General features: G+C 44.4%; 1 protein-coding gene across 2 annotated transcripts in view; it reads left to right on the top strand.

The window, feature by feature from the left end:
• The window catches only part of MAST1 (microtubule associated serine/threonine kinase 1), a 98,317-nt gene that overhangs the window by 8,046 nt on the left and 70,848 nt on the right, over positions 1-19,423 (top strand). For both annotated transcript variants that reach the window (XM_083419406.1, XM_083419404.1), the window contains exon 2: positions 19,148-19,179. In XM_083419406.1, the coding sequence (XP_083275532.1) occupies positions 19,148-19,179 (32 nt within the window). The remainder of the gene's footprint in view (positions 1-19,147; positions 19,180-19,423) is intronic.

Genomic DNA, 19,423 nt, shown 5'->3' with positions numbered 1-19,423 from the left:
GGTAAACGGTGTTTCTGTGCACTGCTCTGGTTTTGCCAGAAGCAGCTTAGTCATGCCGGCCACGTGACCCAGAAAACTGTCTGCGGACAAATGTTGGCTCCCTCGGCCAGTAAAGCAAGATGAGTGCCGCAACCCCAGAGTCGTCCGCGACTGGACTTAATTGTCAGGGGTCCTTTACCTTTACCATTAAAGGCAGTCATACTAAATAGCTAAAAGCTAAAACAGCTGCACAACACGACACTCATCATTAAAACAACAAACCCAAGAAAGCCCACCCCTCCAGAAAAGGAAAATCTCCACAGCCAAATGCATTGAAGTAAATATGAGTCCCAGCCTGGCACCAAAAATATGACAGTGTTTGTGCCAGGCAGGCCCTTCTGGAGAAAGCATTTCATAATTGGGCCACTGTTGAAAAAGATCTTTCTCCTGCAGCTGCCCACCTCTGGCTTGAAACAGTAGGTATGGTCTGTCTTCATTATGATGGGGGGGGGGAGGTTAATGAAATATACATGTCCCAATCCTGACTCCATCCAATTTTAGCCATATCATGTTGCCACAACTCTGTAGCTAAGAAGAGCTTTGAGCTCCGCTGAACGGCATCCCCATTTCTTCAGACCCTGCACTTGCTGTTCCACATTTCAAGTGTGCCTGCCTTTTCTTTCACTGATCTTAGAGGTAACCTTCTGCATGTTCACAGTTCTGAGGGTAGTTTAGGACTGGCAGAGGGAGCACGGAAATGGAGCAGTGGTGTCCCTGTGTTCAGAGAGCCTCCCTTGTGTGCTATAGGTGGGGTGAGATTAGGGTGCCTGCAGAGAGAAGCTACTAACGCTCATGTGTAATTGGGTTCCGGAGAGCATCGCCGTGTGAAAGCAGTGAGAGGTGCAGCTTTTACCACAAGAGTGATGGTGCTGCTCTGATGTCCCTCAGCATGGCTCTGGCAGTGAGCATGCCTTCTCTTGAAGACCATTCGCTACATAAACACCCCTCTTCCTGCCTAGCAGGGAGCACTTACTCCATATCTGAGTCACTGCTGACTTTTTCTCTTAGGTAGTCACTGTTTTTATGAACTGGCTGGATCCAGAGGGTTGATGGGAGGCACCAGCTGGGGAACCCCCAATGAAACCCCAGGGGATTGGTGGTTGGATGACGATGAGTGGCCAGAGGGAGAAGAGGGGGCAGAGGGTGTCAGAAACTGAAAGGGCAACAAGGATCAGTGAGCAGGAAGAGGCTGTGGCAGAGAGCAGCCCAGAACCAGAGGCTGTAGAGGAGAGGGGCTAAGAGGAAGAGATGAGGCAGGCTGCTGAAGAAGTCTGGGGGGCTTCCCCTCCCCCCTGGTCTCCCAGAACCAGAAGAGGTATGAAGAGGGTGGAGCAATGACAGGTAATACAACAGAGTCTCAGATTGCATGGGAAGGACTCAGGGAAGCTTAGGCAACTATGAGAAGGCAAGGACCTTTAGTCCTCACATAGGGGCAAGTTCTACCTGGAAGAGTTGCTGTGCTCTGCAGGCCTGGCCTTCTGGGCTGTCTAGTTTCTTTGAATAAAAAGTTAACTTCACTGAAGCTGTGTGAGTATTACTAACCTGCTCCTGGCACCCACTCCTGACGACTGCCTTTGTTTTCAGTGCTTCCTCCTTCTCCCTCTGCTTTCCACCCCACTGCCCTTCCTCATGATGCTGTGGTAGTCAGATAATCTTCTGGTCATGATGGGGTGGTAGGGTTTTCTCTTTCATTGCTCCTTAGCAGATGGGTGACCCAACAGCTTAAAACAACATGTGTTGTACTGCTGAGAGGGACTTCCTTAGAAAGCGCCCCTTGCTGTGTGCGTTTGGGGTCCTCGTGTGCTGTGCTTGGGGGGCCCTCCTGCTCCTCAGCTCCTTATGCATTCTTCTAAATGTAAATGGGAAAGGGTTTCCTTTAAGAGAGAATAAGAATGACTTGCCTTCAAAGAAGGCTTCTCCCTATATTTCTGCATGAGTCACTGTTCTGGACACACCTCCTGGCTGGAGTGGGGCAAGCCCAACATAGCGACTCCTTCAGAGAGGTAGGGGGCAGCCTCTGTGAGCTAGTTCTGCTGCACCAAATGGGGAAGGCAGCAAGCACAGTGGTTGGACGTATGTCTTGGATGCAGAAAGGCCCAGGTTTTAGTCCCTGGGACCTCCACTTAAAATGATCAGATAGATGTACAGTGGTACCTCTGGTTGCGAACGGGATCTGTTCCAGAGGCCTGTTCGCAACATGAAAGGAATGCAACCTGCAGCGACACCTCTGTGCACGCTTGGATTGCGATTTGCCACTTCTGCGCATGTGCACGACGTGATTTTGCGCATCTGCTCATGTGGCGAAACCCAGAAGTAACCCTTTCCGGTACTTCCGGGTTGCTTTGGGACATAACCTGAAAGAACGTAACATGAAGTGGACGTAACATGAGGTATGACACTAATGGGAAGGATGTCGGCTGCTGCTCGCCAGAGTGGGAATAACACTTGGCTAGATGGACCAATAGTCTGACCTGGTGTAAGGGGATTTCCTGTGTGACGAGTCCAGCCTCTTCCAACCGGGTGCCCTCCAGCTGTTCTGGACTGCAGCTCCCTTCAGTATAACAGCTGGAGGGCAGCAGGTAGAGAAAGGCTGGCCTATAAAGGTCTACATTGGGATCTGCTGCCCCTGTAGACCTGCCACCTGAGACAGCTGCCTCAGCATGCCTTCTGAGTGGGCCAGCCCTGGCCTAGACAATTCCATTTGTACTTGATACAATGGAATAACCTGCTCCCAGCTGCAGCTTGATTAGAAAGAGGTGGGCCCAGCATGGTGAAATTATTTATTCCCATTATATCCCTAAAGCAAGGCGAGACACAATAGGCAGCCTCTTGGGTGAGTGGGGCTAACCACCAGAGCCGCCTTACGTAATGCTCTTTCTCACAGCCCAAAGTAGTTCCCTCAGTGGCGCAATTGGTGCACAATGGCACATGGTTTGGGAAACGAACGGTTTGGGATCTGAGACTTGTTTCATTTGTATGCATTTAGAGGTTGCTGTGTTAAAAAGAAAATGAAAAGCAGGTGCAGTGAGCCTGAATATGTGGGAGTAGTTCCCTAAAATAAATATTGCAAAGACTGAGTGTTGTGTTAACTTGCTGAAGGGCTCCTTATGCTAACCCCGCCCCCCAATCTTGTGGTTATATATCATTGTAAGAAATGGCAATGTTGTTATGTTCGCTAAAGAGAGAGAGAGAGAGGAAAATTGGGGAACTGAGCCCTGTCTCTTTCTGCATCCATTTTCCTTGGTCACTTACCAGGTTTTGAAGAGGTCCTGTTTCTGCTTGTGCAGCCACAGCAGGTGCTGCGATTCCTCAAGTTTGTTGACTTCATCCCTGAAGGCACGCTCTTCTTCCAGTGTCTCCTGAGACAGATGGATGCCAACCAATTAATTAGGATTACCATGCTATAGATATGTCATTTTTGAACTGTTCGCGGGCATTTATTTAGCTGCTTGTCAGTTTCTCAAAAATGCGTACACACAAGTAGCTTTTAGAAAATGACAGTCGGCCACCCACACTTGTGTTTGAAAGATTAAAAGGAAACGGCTCGCATGTGCATATCATTCAGATATGATGGTTTTGTTGAACTTGGGTTTGCCAGAGTACCAAAAACTTGTTCAAAATGGCAGTGGATGATTAATGTCATTTTTAAAACAACATGTGATATAAGATGGTGCACCTGTGGAAATTGACTTCGCACCTCCTCCCAGCTTGACAGTGATTCATCGGTTACCAGATTTTGAAACAGGTTTCCAGTGAAGTGTGTACCCACATGGTGGAAATGCCTCCTAATCTGCTTTTTTAAAAAAAACAAAAAGAAAAAACCCTCACAATTTTTTTAGAATGCCAAGAGAAGTTGTGTGAAATCCCTTGTTGATTGAAGAATTGTTCTGTATAGAAATGCTAGGGATGTGCCACTGCCTCTTTACATGGATGGCCTTTTGGACCCACAATTTCTACCTCCGTAAATGATAGAATCATAGACTTGTAGAGCTGGAAGGGACCCTGAGGGTCATCTAGTCCAACCCCCATCCTTGGCAGATGACCATCCAACCTCTGCTTAAAAACCTCCAATGAAAGTCTTGTGGGAGTCTGTTCCACTGTCAAACAGCTCCTACCACCAGAAAGTTCTTCCTAATGTTTTGGTGTAATCCCATTTCTTGTCATTTGGATTTGTTTGTACACACACACACACACACACACACACAGAGCCAACAGAGAAAGCTAATACCACTGTTGATCTGTTAATTTTTAAAGAACTGCAAGACTCATCTTGTTTGCCTCCAGAGACCTGCTTAGCTACTTCCTCAAAAACTGCTTTGTTCATTTCTCTGCCTTAGTTTGCCAGGCCAGTTTACCTGTCAAAGAAATAAATTTTATTTATTTTCATAGGTTTTTTTTTAAAATCTACAAAGCCCTGCTTATTGTTGTTTTAGTTTGTTCGTATATCTCAGTCAGGTTTTATTTATGTATTTGCCTTGTGTATTTTAGCTTAATATTATATAAACTATAGTTTAAAAGAACCCCAGCCTTGCCAGTGCTCTACAGTGGTCTTGAAATTACCCGCATTCTTTCTGTACAGTTCCACTTTCACTGCTTTGGTGCATATACCAATAGCTTATATTTTGTTGTTTGTACCTTTGTTAGGTAGGGTTGCCGTATTTCAAAAAGTGAAAATCCCAACACAAAGGTTGTTGAGCTTTTATTAATTCTGACCAAAGTTGTTGAGCTTTTTTGCATTTTTTTTAAAAACATTTTGAGCTATTTTAAAGGAAATTTGCCATACATCTGGATTTTCGCAGACATTTTTTTAAAAAGTGATTTTCTGCCCGGACGCTGTTTATAAGGGCTGAATCCCGACTATGTCCGGGAAATTCCGGACATATGGCAGCCCTATAGGTGAATCCCAGTTTGAGTTAACTTGCTATCAAATACCAAAATTCAAGTACCCAGCAAGTGGTGCAGTTCTAATGTAGCCTCTTTAACAGAATGGTGCAAATGGTGTTGGCACATTGCCCAGGTTGCAAAACTCACCCAGAGTGTAAGATAAAGGGAAAATGAACAAAGTACTGAATATTTTGAAAAGTGAGGATAGTTTTTATTAGTTACAGTGGTACCTCGGGTTAAGAACGTAATTCGTTCTGGAGGTCCGTTCTTAACCTGAAACTGTTCTTAACCTGAAGCACCACTTTAGCTAATGGGGCCTTCTGCCGCCGCCACGCAATTTATGTTCTCATCCTGAAGCAAAGTTCTTAACGCAAGGTACTATTTCTGGGTTAGTGGAGTCTGTAACCTGAAGCGTCTGTAACCTGAAGCATCTGTAACCCGAGGTACTACTGTATTGGCATCCCAACAATATTGTAGAAGTTCTAGGCCCTTTGGGAGCCCACGGCGAATTTTTTGCCCGGCGCTTCAGGAGTATAGGGTCGCTCATCCTGATGCATTTGCCGGCTTGGGCTCCTTTGGGAAGAGGGGCAGGATACAAATTTAATAAATTTAATACAGTGGTGCCCCGCAAGACGAATGCCTTGCAAGACGGAAAACCCGCTAGACGAAAGGGTTTTCCGTTTTGGAGGTGCTTTGCAGAACGAATTTCCTATGGGCTTGCTTCGCAAGACGAAAATGTCTTGCAATTCCTGGGGTGTTTTTTTTGCTCCCCACCCCCTTTTTCTAAGGCACTAAGCTGCTAATAGCCTTTTAGCAGCTAATCCGCTAATCCCTTAAGCCTTTAATAGCCGCTAAACCGCTAATAGCGCTAATCCGCTAATCCGCTAATGGGCTTGCTTCGCAAGACGAAAAAACCGCTAGACGAAGAGACTCATGGAACGGATTCTTTTCGTCTTGCGAGGCACCACTGTAAATAAAATACAGTGGTACCTTGGTTCTCAAACTTAGTCCATTCCAGTTCGACTCCTGAAACTGTTCGAAAAGCAAGGCGCCGCTTCCAATTGGCTGCAGGAGCTTCCTGCACTCAACTGGAAGCCGCGGAAGCTGCATCGGACATTCGGCTTCCCAAAAACGTTCGCAATCCGGATGTTACGGAAAAATCTAGGTGCGAGGCTGCTCAGTCACCCAGCTCGTCGGCGGAGTAAAGGAAGGAGTCCAGCCACCAAATAGCTGTAGACCAAAGTTTATTGCGCAACAGGTTCAAAGAGGAATTTTGCACCCCGAGGATGGGGTCACAAGGACTTTTAAAAGTTTCTATCTTATCCCAGCATACAGGTCATTAAGCATCATCACTACATCATTGCTACATCCTGATTAATATAGGAGGAATGTGTTGGGGCAACAGGTGGATACAGGATATGTATTGGGAAGTACATTCTAAGCACCTACTTCAAAGGGGCAATAGAACTTTGTTTTGCATAGTCTGCCACCTGGGCAAGTCCGGAGGAGTGCCTTTGCCCAGCAATTGACACCTATGATTACCTTTGTGTGAGTATGTGACCTCCCGCTTGAGGGATTATGATGGGGACCAAGTGGTTTCCAACTCCTTGGCCAATGAAGCAAGTTGGCGATGGAATGAAGGAAACTGGCAAAGGAGTTGATTTTATATGATATTTAAAGCTAGGTAACTTCCCTGAGCTGTCACGTCGAAAGGATACATTTATGCATAATATTTGTAACATTTAACAACTTTAAAGATGTGCCCCCCCCCCCCGTAATTTCTGTAACACCGGAACACTCACTTCCAGGTTTGTGCAGTTTGGGAGCCAATTTGTTTGACAACTAAGCCGTTCGAGAACCAAGGTACCACTGTATACATACTTGGCCTTTGGCTGTCCAGAAATACATCAAACACTATTTTGCAGGTGTCTTAAATATTTTCCCTCTGAATGTTTGTAATGTTACTCTTTGCCACCCAGATAGGTTGATGATATCTTCCTTCCCTGGAGAAAATAATGCTTAATTGGATTTTAGCATGTGAATTCATTGTGAAATCTGTGTTTTATGAAGACATCCATGTCAAACTATATCTCCTTCTTCCACCTTTATGTTATTATTGGCTCTATGTACTGGGATCTATATCTTGCATCTTCTCAAGTATTGCCCCTGTGTTCTGCTGTTGAGAATTAATGTACTGTATGGGTCAGAAATCTAAAATTGACTGGTTCTTGTTACTGCTTTTGCAAAGTATGGCAGCTGCAGTTCATTTTGATTTTATTTTTATTATTTTTCTAGTTTTCCAAAATTTACAGACATACAAATCACAAAGACACAGATCACATACAATTCCAATACACATGCATATTTGACTTCCCCCCCCCCTTCTTGTGGTTTTTTTTATATTTTAGTTTTTCATATTGCATTTTCCACATTAATCCATTTTTAAGTTCTGGTTTAATTTCTCTGGATAATATGTTTAACTGCTTGTTTTACTTTAACCCTGCTAATGAACTTACTTGCATACAATAATTTTTCAGATATTCCACAAATTTCCCCCAGTCTTTAATGATTTTTTTTTCGTTCTTGGTTTCTTATGACACCTGTTAGTTTTGCCCTTTTGGCATAGTCCATTAATTTAATCAGCCAATCTTCGTTGGTTGGTGCTGCATATTCTTTCCACCTCTGGGCAAAAAAACAGTTGTAGCATACATAAACAGGGTTTTTTTTTTGGTCTTTTGGTATCTCTGTACCTACTATCCCTAGAAGAAAACCTTCTGGTTTTTTGCTAAAGGTTATCTTAAACATTTTCTTCAATTCATTATAAATCATTTCCCAGAAAGCTTTTGCTCTTTTACAAGACCACGACAAAGTACCTTCTTTTTATTTACATTTCCAGCACGTGTTTGATTTTGATTTATACCTTTTTGCTAAGCCACTAGGGGTTAAATACCCTGTGGACTATCCTTTTGAAAATTGGCTGCCCAGATAAATTTGTAAACATCATTCAGCTCCTCCATGATAATATGACAGCAATAATTGCAGGTAACAATGGCTCTCAAAGTGAACCGTTCACAGTGGGATCAGGTGTTAAACAGGGTTGTGTTATTGCCCTAGCTCTATTCATTATTTTCATTGCCAGGATCCTACACTTTGTCAAAGGGAAACTCCCCACCGGAGTAGAAATCATATATTGAACAGATGGAAAGCTCTTCAGTCTGAGCAGGCTGAAAGCAAAGAGTAAAATTACTGTAACTTCCATCATAGAGCTTCAGTATGCTGATGACAACGTACTGTGCACACACTCAGAGGATGACCTCCAAACCATCCTAAATATCTTTGCAGAAGCTTATGAAAAGCTTGGCCTATCACTCAACATCCAAAGAACCAAAGTGCTGCACCAACAAGTACAAAATAACCCCTCTGCAGCGCCACAAATCCAACTCAATGGTGTAATGTTGGAAAATGTTGATCGCTTCTCTTACCTAGGCAGTTATCTTTCCACAAGGGCCAACATTGATGGCGAAATCCAGCATCGCCTGAACTCTGCGAATGCGGCTTTCTCCCGGGACATTCACAGGGAAACCAAAATGCTTGTTCACAAAGCTATTGTACTACCAGCCTTACTATATGCTTGTGAAACATGGACCACTTATAAACGCCATCTCCAACTCCTCGAAAGATTCCATCAACGGTGTCTCCGAAAAATTTTACACATCACTTGGGAAGACAGGCGAACTAATATCAGTGTACTGGAAGAAGCAAAGATCGCCAGTGTTGAAGCAATGATTCTTCAACATCAACTTCGTTGGACTGGTCATGTTGTGTGGACACCTGGCGGAGGAAGAGAAGAGAGGGGGGAGTGCACTGCTCCTGGCAACGCGATCCCGGTGGGGTTCCATCGCGGCTGCCTCCTGCCCACGCTGGGCACCCCACCCCCAGAATGCACGTCCCGCCCCTGTGGGCGGTGTGCCCCGCCCCGGAACATGCGCTAGCCTGCTCTCTGCCCACCCCCCTGGTGCTGGAGCGTGAAGCTCCTCCACTGTGTGCGGATGCCTGATGATCATCTTCCAAAGCAACTACAGTCATGCCTCGGGTTGAATGTGCTTCAGGTTGAGCGCGTTCGAGTTGCACTCCGCGGCAACCCAGAAGTAACGGAGTGCGTTACTTCCGGGTTTCGCCGCTTGCGCTCAAAATGACATCATGCGTATGTGTGGAAGCAGCAAAATACGACCCACAGACGTGCCGTTGCTTGTTACGTTCACTTCAAAATGCAAACAGGGCTCTGGAATGGATCCCGTTCGCATGCCGAGGTACCACTGTATTCTATTCTGAACGTAAAACTGGAAAGCGTAATGCTGGTGGTCAACAAAAGAGGTTTAAAGACTCTCTCAAGGCAAATCTAAAAAAATGTAGTATAAACACTGACAACTGGGAAACACTGGCCTGCGAGCGCTCCAGTTGGAGAACAGCCTTTACCAAAGGTGTCATGGGCTTTGAAGATGCTCAAACTCAGGACGCAAGGGAGAAACGTGCTAAGAGGAAGGCACGCTTGGCAAATCCACACCGTGATCAACTCCCGCCTGGAAACCAATGTCCCCACTGTGGAAGGATGTGTGGATCCAGAATTGGCTCCCATAGTCACTTACTGACTCACTGTTAAAACCATGTTTATGGAAGACAATCTTACTCGGCTACGAGTGATCGCCAAAGAAACGCCATCTATACATCATTTTCATGTAGTTTTCCTTCTGCTGTAAATTTTAAATCTGCATTCCACAGCTTCTCCCATGCGGCCATTTCAATATTATGACCTATATGTCTTGCCCAGTGTGGCAGCTGCAGTTCTTTCTGGTTTCTCAGAACCTGTAGCTCACCCATTTTGAGACAGTCACGTGTTAAACCAGCGATACCAGCAGGATATCAACACATGTTGACTGTGCTGAATATTTCTGAGTATTCTCAGCAACATGCCAAAAGTCACTACAAAATATAACCATATATGCTGCAGGCCTGCATGTGGGAACCGTCATGCTTGGCCTGGGTAGGTAGTTTGCGTGAGTAGAGGCCTCAATGCTGGCTGCTGCTGTGAGAGCTTGGAGATAGTGATGGATTTAAAATGAACAAATGTATAAAATTATGCCAAGATACACACGCATAGAGGAAGGTTTTACAAAAGAAGGATAGAAGACACTGTGTGTGGTATTAAGGTTATACTAGCCTCTCCCATCCTTGTGCCATCCAGATGTTTTGGACTGCAACTCTCATTGGCCAGGGCCAAGTGGGGGAGGAGTCTAAAACATCTGGAAGGCACCAGCTTGGGTGAGGCTGGGTTCAGCTGTTGATAGTCTGTTTCTTGATCTCAAAATAGATAGGAGCACCTTTTAACGTACCGTAATTGGAGATAAACACTTCACTTCCCCTGCCCCAGATTATTAAATGTATGCAGCAAGTAGCTGCAGGATCTAGTGCCTAAATGAATGCTTCCAAGTTGTTGCTGAATTGCTGCCTTGAATTTAACACCAGCAGTTAGTAAAGATTTGACAGATAAGATCATTACTGGGGCTAACCACGGGTCAAGTGATAGCAAATGAAACCAGCTTGATTTAAGTAGAATGGCAAGTGGAATTTGAACTGCACCTTCAGTATTTTGAAATGCTGAGGTTAATTAGACTCTGAGAATAAGGAACTGGTGTTTCTGAATACTGAAATTATATCTGTGTAGTGTGTATCGATGATAAACAGTTTCCATGCCAAGCAGAACTTAAAAAAACAACCAAAAACCCAACACCTTGCAAGAAAAGAGAAGCCTCCTCTAGTTTTCTGTTGAGGCATGGAAGCGTGCAGAATCTGTCCGCACCCACAATGATAGGACGGCATGCATAACCAGCTTACCAAGTGGTTACATGATCACTGTGGTAGGTTAACAAGCAATGGCTGGAATTGATGCTAAGAGACGGAATTGATGTCCGGGGGGGATTTATGAAAGGCGGTGCTTTGTCCTGGATCTTAGGCAAGTCAATTGAAAAATAAATAATAATAATAGCTGAACAACTAGTGTTTTCCTTTAAAAAGCTCAGCAGTTTGGGGGTCTTCCTAAACAAAAGCTTAACAACTATATAATTTCCAGGAAAAGAGACTTGTAGGATTTTCCACATCAGGTGGCAAAATAGCTTGTACCTGACTGGTGGGCACCATTTGCTGCTCTGCCTCAGTCAGCAAAATATCTTGGTGCAGCCCTGTGAAATATTAATAGTAGGCTGTATTGCAGGCTTCCTGTCAGCCACTCTCTCTCTCAGCTACAGCACTGTGCCCCTCCCTCCAAAAAAAGAGCATTATGAAGACAATGTTGTATATTGGCATTGGCAGGGAAATCATTTTAAGTATTTTAAAATGAAACTTCACGCTTTTAATTATTTCTGTCTTAGCTGTGGTCTTGTTTCTGGATGGACTTATGACTGTCAAATCATAGCTACACTCGTTTCTTGTTTTCCATCGCTTCTCTCACTTCAGCCCTGGGTGTGAGAGAAAAACAGCATATAAAAGAACCAGGAGGCTCTGTCTCCAGAGAATTGAATTGTCATTCTAGACTTTACCTATCTCTTTGCCTGGAGCGACTGTGGAAAGAAACATACTGGTGCGGTAATGTGGTGTTGAAGCATAACCCCTTGTCAGGGGGTTTTTTTCAGCCGGAACTCTGTTCTGCCACCTCTCAGGTGGGTGCCATTGCCTTCATAAGAGAATAAGGGAGGCATTGCTGGTGAGTTCTGGCACCTATTTTTCTAGAAAAATAAGACCGCCCCTTGTGCTATTGTTCCCCACTGAACCTCCCACTCTCCCACCCACCCTTGGCGTATTCTGCTTAGAAATTTGGATGGCAGATAAATATTCTGGTCATAATCCACCTGGCAGTTTCCAAATAAACAAGAATGAAAACGAAATTTTGCATTGGCCCTGAATATCCCACCCAGAATGGAGCTGATTTGAGGGGGAAATGGGCGCTTCGGGCAGATACACCAAATGACACGTCCTCTTTGGTCATTTACCTGGGGCACAGTCCACCGGGACAATCTCTGGCACAACCCCCATTGAAATGAGGGTGGACAGGGGGATTCCCTTGCCCCAGGTTCTGTTCGCCTCCTCCCAGAAAAAGGAATTTTGGATGTGCTTCACATTCAGCTCAGCCTGCTGTCGTCATCAGAGGGACAAATCATATCCAGAGACATAGCCTTGTTGGAGGCTGTATACACGATCCCTGTAAAGTTATATTCTTCCCCTCAAAGACTTCTGGACATTATAGTTTGTTAAGGGTTGCTAGGAAATGTAACCCTCTGAGGTGTAAACTATGGCACCCAGAATTATTTGACGGAAATAATGTGCTTTGAATGTGTTTGAAGGCTATATGCGCACTATAGCCTTAGTTTGTTTCAGCAAAGTCTTGTAGACACCTAAGACTCTTGGAAAGGGGAAGCAAAGGTGTTGGAAGTTAGCATGGAATCACTGAGCCCAGAGACAGTTTGCCACATACAGTGGTGCCTCACAAGACGAAATTAATTCGTTCTGCAAGTTTTTTCGTTCTACGAGTTTTTTCGTCTTGCGAAGCACCAATGTGTATTGACGGTTTCCCATAGGAATGCATTGGCGGTTTAAAAAAAAAGGCGCAAGACGTTTCGTCTTGCAAAGCAAGCCCATAGGGAAATCCGTCTTGCGAAGCAACTCAGAAAACGGAAAACTCTTTCGTCTTGCGAGTTTTTCGTCTTGCGAGGCATTCGTCTTGCGGGGCACCACTGTAGTTAAAAACAACAACGAACGATGTGTTGGAATAACATCTATGCAAGAAGAAAAATAGCATCACAGGAAGAAAGATTCTTAGCCTAAGTTTGTACCTGCTGCTCTGGCTTTCTACTTGCAGTTAATGGTTTGCCTAGGGCAGGCTTCCTCAAATTCGGCCCTCCAGATGTTTTTGGCCTACAACTCCCATGATCCCTAGCTAGCAGGACCAGTGGTCAGGGATGATGGGAATTGTAGTCTCAAAACATCTGGAGAGTTTGAGGAAGCCTGGCCTAGGGAAACACTGAACTATGTGATTCCCCCGCCTTCAGTATGGAATAATATTGTCCATTCATTCTGCCACCTGGCCTAAGGCTGATTCACACGTACATAGACATGACCTTACTTCTGGTCACTCTTTGATCAGTATTTGATGATTTTGCGACTGAGGCCTAGTCTAGGTCTATACAAGCAACAGAATGACAAGGTGAAATTGTGCGGTGGTAGAATGTACTGTTGTATTTGTCCATGGAGTTTTCTTGGCAGGGATACTGGAGTGGCTTGCCGGTTCCTCCTCCAGGTGGATCACTTTTGGTCAAAATTCTCCACTATGACTTGTCCATCTTTGGTGGCCCCGCACGGCATAGCTCATAGTTTCTCTGAGTTATTCAAGCCCCTTCGCCACAGCAAGGCAGTGATCCATGAAGAGACATCAGCTTGCCAACCAAGGTCCGTATACTTAAAGCTATGGTTTTCCCAGTAGTGATGTATGGAAGTGAGAGCTGGACCATAAAGAAGGCTGATCGCTGAAGAATTGATGCTTTTGAATTATGGTGCTGGAGGAGACTCTTGAGAGTCCCATGGACTGCAAGAAGATCAAACCTATCCATACTTAAGGAAATCAGCCCTGAGTGCTCACTGGAAGGACAGATCGTGAAGCTGAGGGGCCAATACTTTGGCCACCTCATGAGAAAAGAAGACTCCCTGGAAAAGACCCTGATGTTGAGAAAGATGGAGGGCACAAGGAGAAGGGGACGACAGAGGACGAGATGGTTGGACAGTGTTCTCCAAGCTACCAGCATGAGTTTGACCAAACTGCGGGAGGCAGTAGAAGACAGGAGTGCCTGGCATGCTCTGGTCCATGGGTTCACGAAGAGTCGGACACGACTAAACGACTAAACAACAACAAGAAGAATGTACTACCTTAGACTGCAGGGTTTTTTAAATGGTACATGATGTTAAACACACACACACACACACACTGTTCCTTGCAGGTAGTAAACTAGACGATCAGACCCTCCAAGTGTCCCTATTTTCCAGGGACATCCCTGATTTAAAGAAGCTGTCCCGGTTTCTGATTTGATCCCTGAATGTCGCACTTTTCCTTAAGCTGCCCCTATTTTCATTGGAGAAATGTTGGAGGGTTTGGAGTTATCCGAGCCCCGAACCGTCTGAAGGCAATCCTGTATAGGAAAGTGTTTTTTTAATCTTTCATGTTCTGCTATGTTTTTATATGTGTTGGAAGCTGCCTAGTGTAGCTGGAGCAACTCAGTAAGAAGTGTGGGGTATAAATAGAAAAATTATCATTATGGAAGAGGACATCCCTATTTTCGTCGGAGAAATGTGGGAGGGTATGGCATGTGGGAGGCAGGCCGGGCTTAGAACATCCCTGAGAGTGCTATTTGTTTCCTTACAGGGAATTATAGGGGGCAGATTGCCATTCACAAATGGCACCTTCACTCCCATTTCAACATGGTTCAGCCACAGTGGCACAGCTAGGTAATTTTAGACTCTGGACTTGATGGCCTTTGCTGCCCCCTCCTGCCTTCGGGTGGTAAAGTGTATGTCACTTATTTCAAAATGTGGTAAGCCCTGCACGCTATAAAGGAAAGTTTCTTTATAGAAATCTCCCCCCCCCTTCTTTTTACGAAATTGTATTTGTATGAACATAAAGGACAATTTGGTATTATATTCGTACAGAAGAATTGTACTGTATAAAATTATGTACTTGGTTTTCCTTACCTTCATTTTCTTTCTTCTTTGTTCCAGTTTTAGTTTTGAATATTGCTGTATATATAGACTTCTCTTTTTTTTTAATTGAAACTAATAAAGATCAATTTTTTTAAAATGTGGTAAGCCAGCCCTGTCTGGGTCGGTCTGCTTATTCTGCGTTGTAGGAGCCCTGGACTTCTGCCCCCAAACCCTGCCCAGAATTCCCCTGCTGTTTTGCCACCTTGTTCTGTCACGTGTGGCACCTGCCATGTTGTTTAGTGCATGGCTTGATTTAAACTTGATGCTGGGTGGGTTAAAATTGATTTTCTGTTCTGCCCAACCAGCTTCATTTGCCATTTGGGCCCTCAGCTGCTTTACCTGCAACATTAGCATGCCAGCACTGCTGCAGCCAGCTCCTGGTGTGTTTACACAGCACAAGTAGCAGATGAGGCCTTGGTTTGAACATGAAATGCTGCTTGGGTCTTCAGGTTTAGAAGGATATCACACTTCACTGGAGCCAAGGCCATTGTGTTTCATGTGCATCACATACACACATTGTTGAGTTTCTTTGAGGCAGATCTCAAGCTTGCTTTGTGATGAATTGTAGGGGGGAAATACGGCAAGGCAGTGGGAAAACTTGTTGTGGGGATGCTGATGCCTGTGGCAAAGACTGGCTTTGGATGTGTGAACTGACCTCAAAAAGCACTTTGTCTGAGGTGAGGAGGGCATTCTCTCTGCGGAGCTAAACCTGTGATGGTGACTCATTTGCAAAGTGCCACCTGATGCTGCAGTCATTGTGATGAACATGCATGTGTGAGCCAGCCCTTAAAATGAAAGAGATAACTGAAGGGAAAGTTAGGTTGGAGTCAATTCAGGAAATAGCTAGGGCATCAGTCTAGTTCAGCTTTTCCCAGTCTAGTACTGGATTACAATTCCCATCTTCTTTGACCATTGATCATGTTGGCTGGAACAGATGGGAATTGTAGTCCAACAACATCTGAAAGGCACCAGGTTGAGGAAAAATGGTCTGGGTTTTAGCAAAAGTTATAGAATGGGCAGGGTGGTAATTGAGAATAAGACTTTATTTACAGGACTTTTCCATCCTGCCTTAGCTCTAAGAAGAGCCTCCAAGGTGGTTCACAGCAATAAAATACCAATGCAATTAAAAGGTGTATTCAAAACCAAAATAAAACAGATGAACAAAATCATAACTAGATAAAATTAAGGTGTATTAAAAGTCTGGTGGAACAAAAATGTCCTTATCTGCTTCTACCCAAAGGGCTCTGTCTTATGTACATCTCCATTAATTGCACCCACCTTGGTTGCAGAATGCAGAGCAAGACCTCAGAAGATGACCACATTTGACAGGCAGGTTCATGGGGGAAGAGGCAGCCCTCTAAATAGCCTAATCTCAAGCCTTTTAGGGCTTTATCGATAATAAGCAGCACTTTGAATTTAAGATGATGCAGCCAAAATAAAAAGGCCTGTCTGGATGCAGGACTTTCTAAGCAGTTATCACAAGTTACATTCAAATGACAACCCGGGTAATCAACAGGATCCATGTGCTTCATTCATCTGACAGTCTTGGTGAACATTGCAGTGGGCTTTGTCAGTTACTACCACCAGAGTCCACTGTGTAAGGAAAACCTTTCTGGAAGCTTCCTCTGATAAGCGTCCGCACACGCGATTGCCTGCTTAGGGAATTACGGCAGACAAGGTTTCCCATAATGCATGAGTGTGTGAGTCATTCTAGAACCCCCTTATAAATAACAAAGCATTTACAAATTATTTTATACATACATAGTTTCATTCGGATACACGTGCTTTTCCTTAGAAAACAAGTCTGATTCATTGTTTCCGGTTCTGATAGAAAGTGTCAATCTCCCGCTATGGTACTTGCTCCATTGACACAGAGGGGGTTCCATTCATAGAAACAGCGGTATTGCCTGCTAGTTGTGTTGAGCGGTCGTTAGGGGTGCAACAACTTTGGCAGCAGAGCTTTGGGCAGGTTGTCCCTTTAAATTTTTAAATGTCTTACGGGTGTGAGCCCTTTATTGAGAGGGAATTTGAGTGGTTAAGGAGGGGCTTTGGGGTTCTTTCGATGTGCGTGATGTAGAAAATTGTAGAGATGTATCAAGGCACTTATGAGCATGCATTGGTGACTGTGAATGAAGTGGGGGTAGCATTTATGGTCATGCCTGTGTATCAGAAAGAATCAGGACTGCTTAGAGGTGCTGATGCTGCGAATCCCTCCATCATAGGTTCAGGTTGTATATTTGTGTAACTAAACCATATATCATAAAGACACTGCAGTCTCTGCTGTGCCTCCTTTCCAAAAGAAAAGACAAACCTTGGGTGAGTTTCTGGAACTCCTTGTAACTTGCACCACACAGAGATTAGGCTGGTGTGCAATAATACATTTTAATGGTACTGGGTAGAGAGGGACCTATAACTTTGTTTATATTGTCCCCTGTTGGTAAGCAGAAATTGAAATCTGTACTGCAAAGCGGTTGGCATGAATATGCTATTTAGCGATTCTGCTGGCACTTGGACAATCTGGAAAATCCAATATGTCTGTCAAAATAACTCACCAGGAAATATATCTAATGCTACCTGTTACATTGAGAGAATCAAGTGCTTTCCTGTCTTGAAGAAACCTAATATCAGGAAGCAACTTCAATGCCTGCCTGCCTGCTTGTCTTTCAGTGTGATCCTATTCATGCCTACTCAGAAGTAAGCCCTACTGGGTTCAATAGTGCTCACTTCCAAGTGAGTGGGCATATGGTTGTAGCCTTGATACTTTATTTTCTTCACCCATCCTTCCTTGATTCTCTTTTCTAATTTCTGATCCCGCCAGCCCAGCCCCACACCCTGTTGGTTCCCTCACCTAGTTCACCCGACCTGTAACGTCTTTTGTCATTTCCACCTTTGAGCCTCTTGTGAGGACAGTCTCTGGGGTGGCCCTCCTTTCTTTTGTCCCTCACCCGATCACCTCATAAACAGGGCTATGTGTACCTGTGCTAAAATGGAAAAAGAGCAACAATGCAGCCAGGCAATCCAAACAAGAAAAGGTAAACTTTGTGATTTAGGTACACGCTGTAAATCGAGCACATTTGCCCCATTTCCCTTGTTTTACATAATTTATGATGCACTTTGGACAATTACTGTTATTATGCATAATTCATTCTGGTTTTGCTAGTCAGGGGCAGGAAGCTATAGATGCCTCTGACCACTGGGAAATCCTGTTGGCAACTCCTTTGGGTTTTCAGCAAGCATGCAGTGACCACACTTTCAATCGTCTTTACGGATATAAGGACTAAGGGGTCAGCAAACTTTTTCAGCAGGGAGCCGGTCCACTGTTCCTCAGACCTTGTGGGGGGCCGGACTATATTTTTGTGTGTGGGGGGAATGAATGAATTCCTGTGCCCCACAAATAACCCAGAGATGCATTTTAAATAAACGGACATATTCTACTCATGTAAAAACACACTGATTCCCGGACTCTCCGTGGGCTGGATTTAGAAGGTGGTTGGGCCGGATCCGGCCCCTGGGCCTTAGGTTTGCCTGCCCATGAACTAGATTGTTGTTCTCTCTCTTTCCTAAGGTGAAAGCTGAGTTTTTCAGAGAGCTGGTTTCTATGCACGTAGCATATACAGTGGTGCCCCGCAAGACGAATGCCTCGCAAGACGGAAAACCCTTTTCAGAGGTGCTTCGCAGGACGAATTTCTCTATGGGCTTGCTTCGCAAGACGAAAATGTCTTGCGATTCTTGAGGTTTTTTTCGCTCCCCACCCCCTTTTTCTAAGGCGCTAAGCTGCTAATAGCCTTTTAGCAGCTAATCCGCTAATCCCTTAAGCCTTTAATAGCTGCTAATAGCGCTAATCCGCTAATAGGGTTGCTTCGCAAGACGAAAAAACCGCTAGACGAAGAGACTCGCGGAACGGATTAATTTCGTCTTGCGAGGCACCACTGTACGGTACATCCTGTCCTTTTGTGTTTCATGGAGTCATGGCAAATGTGTGTTCTTCTTGGCCTAACTGAGCTCTTCTGCAAAGTTCTTCTGTGGGGGCTTACCACAGATTTACGTGCTCTGCAGTATCTGCCACCACAAGTCTCCCTGTCTTCCCCATCTCTCCTTTAGCATTTTTTTTGACCATGAGAAAATTGTAGAGGAGTCTAGCTTGCCTCTGGGTATCCCACTCTCATCAAACGTTCTGAGGAGAATGTGATGGCTTATTGGGAATGAAGAACTGTTGCCTACCTGTTGTGCTCCACTTTCCCTCAGGACAGCTACATTCCATATAAAGGATGTGTAATGAAGAATGAGTTACATAAATAGTAGGGATGAATTTCCTTACTATTATTTTTACTTCATGGAGGGTGGGATATAAAATAAAAGGCCAGTCTTTCCTTTCCTTATCCTCAATTTACACCTGTAGCTAATGTATTTTTTTAATTATTTGCAGAAAGACCTCCCTTTGCCCAGGAAAAGCAGTAGGTAAGTACAAGATTTCTGTATTTATAATAGATACATAGCAGAATGCCAACGTGAGGGGGGGGAAACTTTTTCTTTGTAGCCACTTTTTTTTTTTGCTTGTGTGTGTGTATTATACGGGATATGTAATTTATTATTATTATTATTATTTATTATTACTAACTACCCCCCTTGTGGACTGATTTAAATATCATTACTCCAATGAGAAGGCTTCCAGCCTGGTGATGCTTTGTTTAACATCTCCTTA

The sequence above is a fragment of the Podarcis tiliguerta genome (genome assembly GCF_965153285.1).
Source record: "Podarcis tiliguerta genome assembly, chromosome: 17".
Classification (NCBI taxonomy): Eukaryota; Metazoa; Chordata; class Lepidosauria; order Squamata; family Lacertidae; genus Podarcis; species Podarcis tiliguerta.
This window is presented reverse-complemented; position numbering and strand designations above follow the sequence as displayed.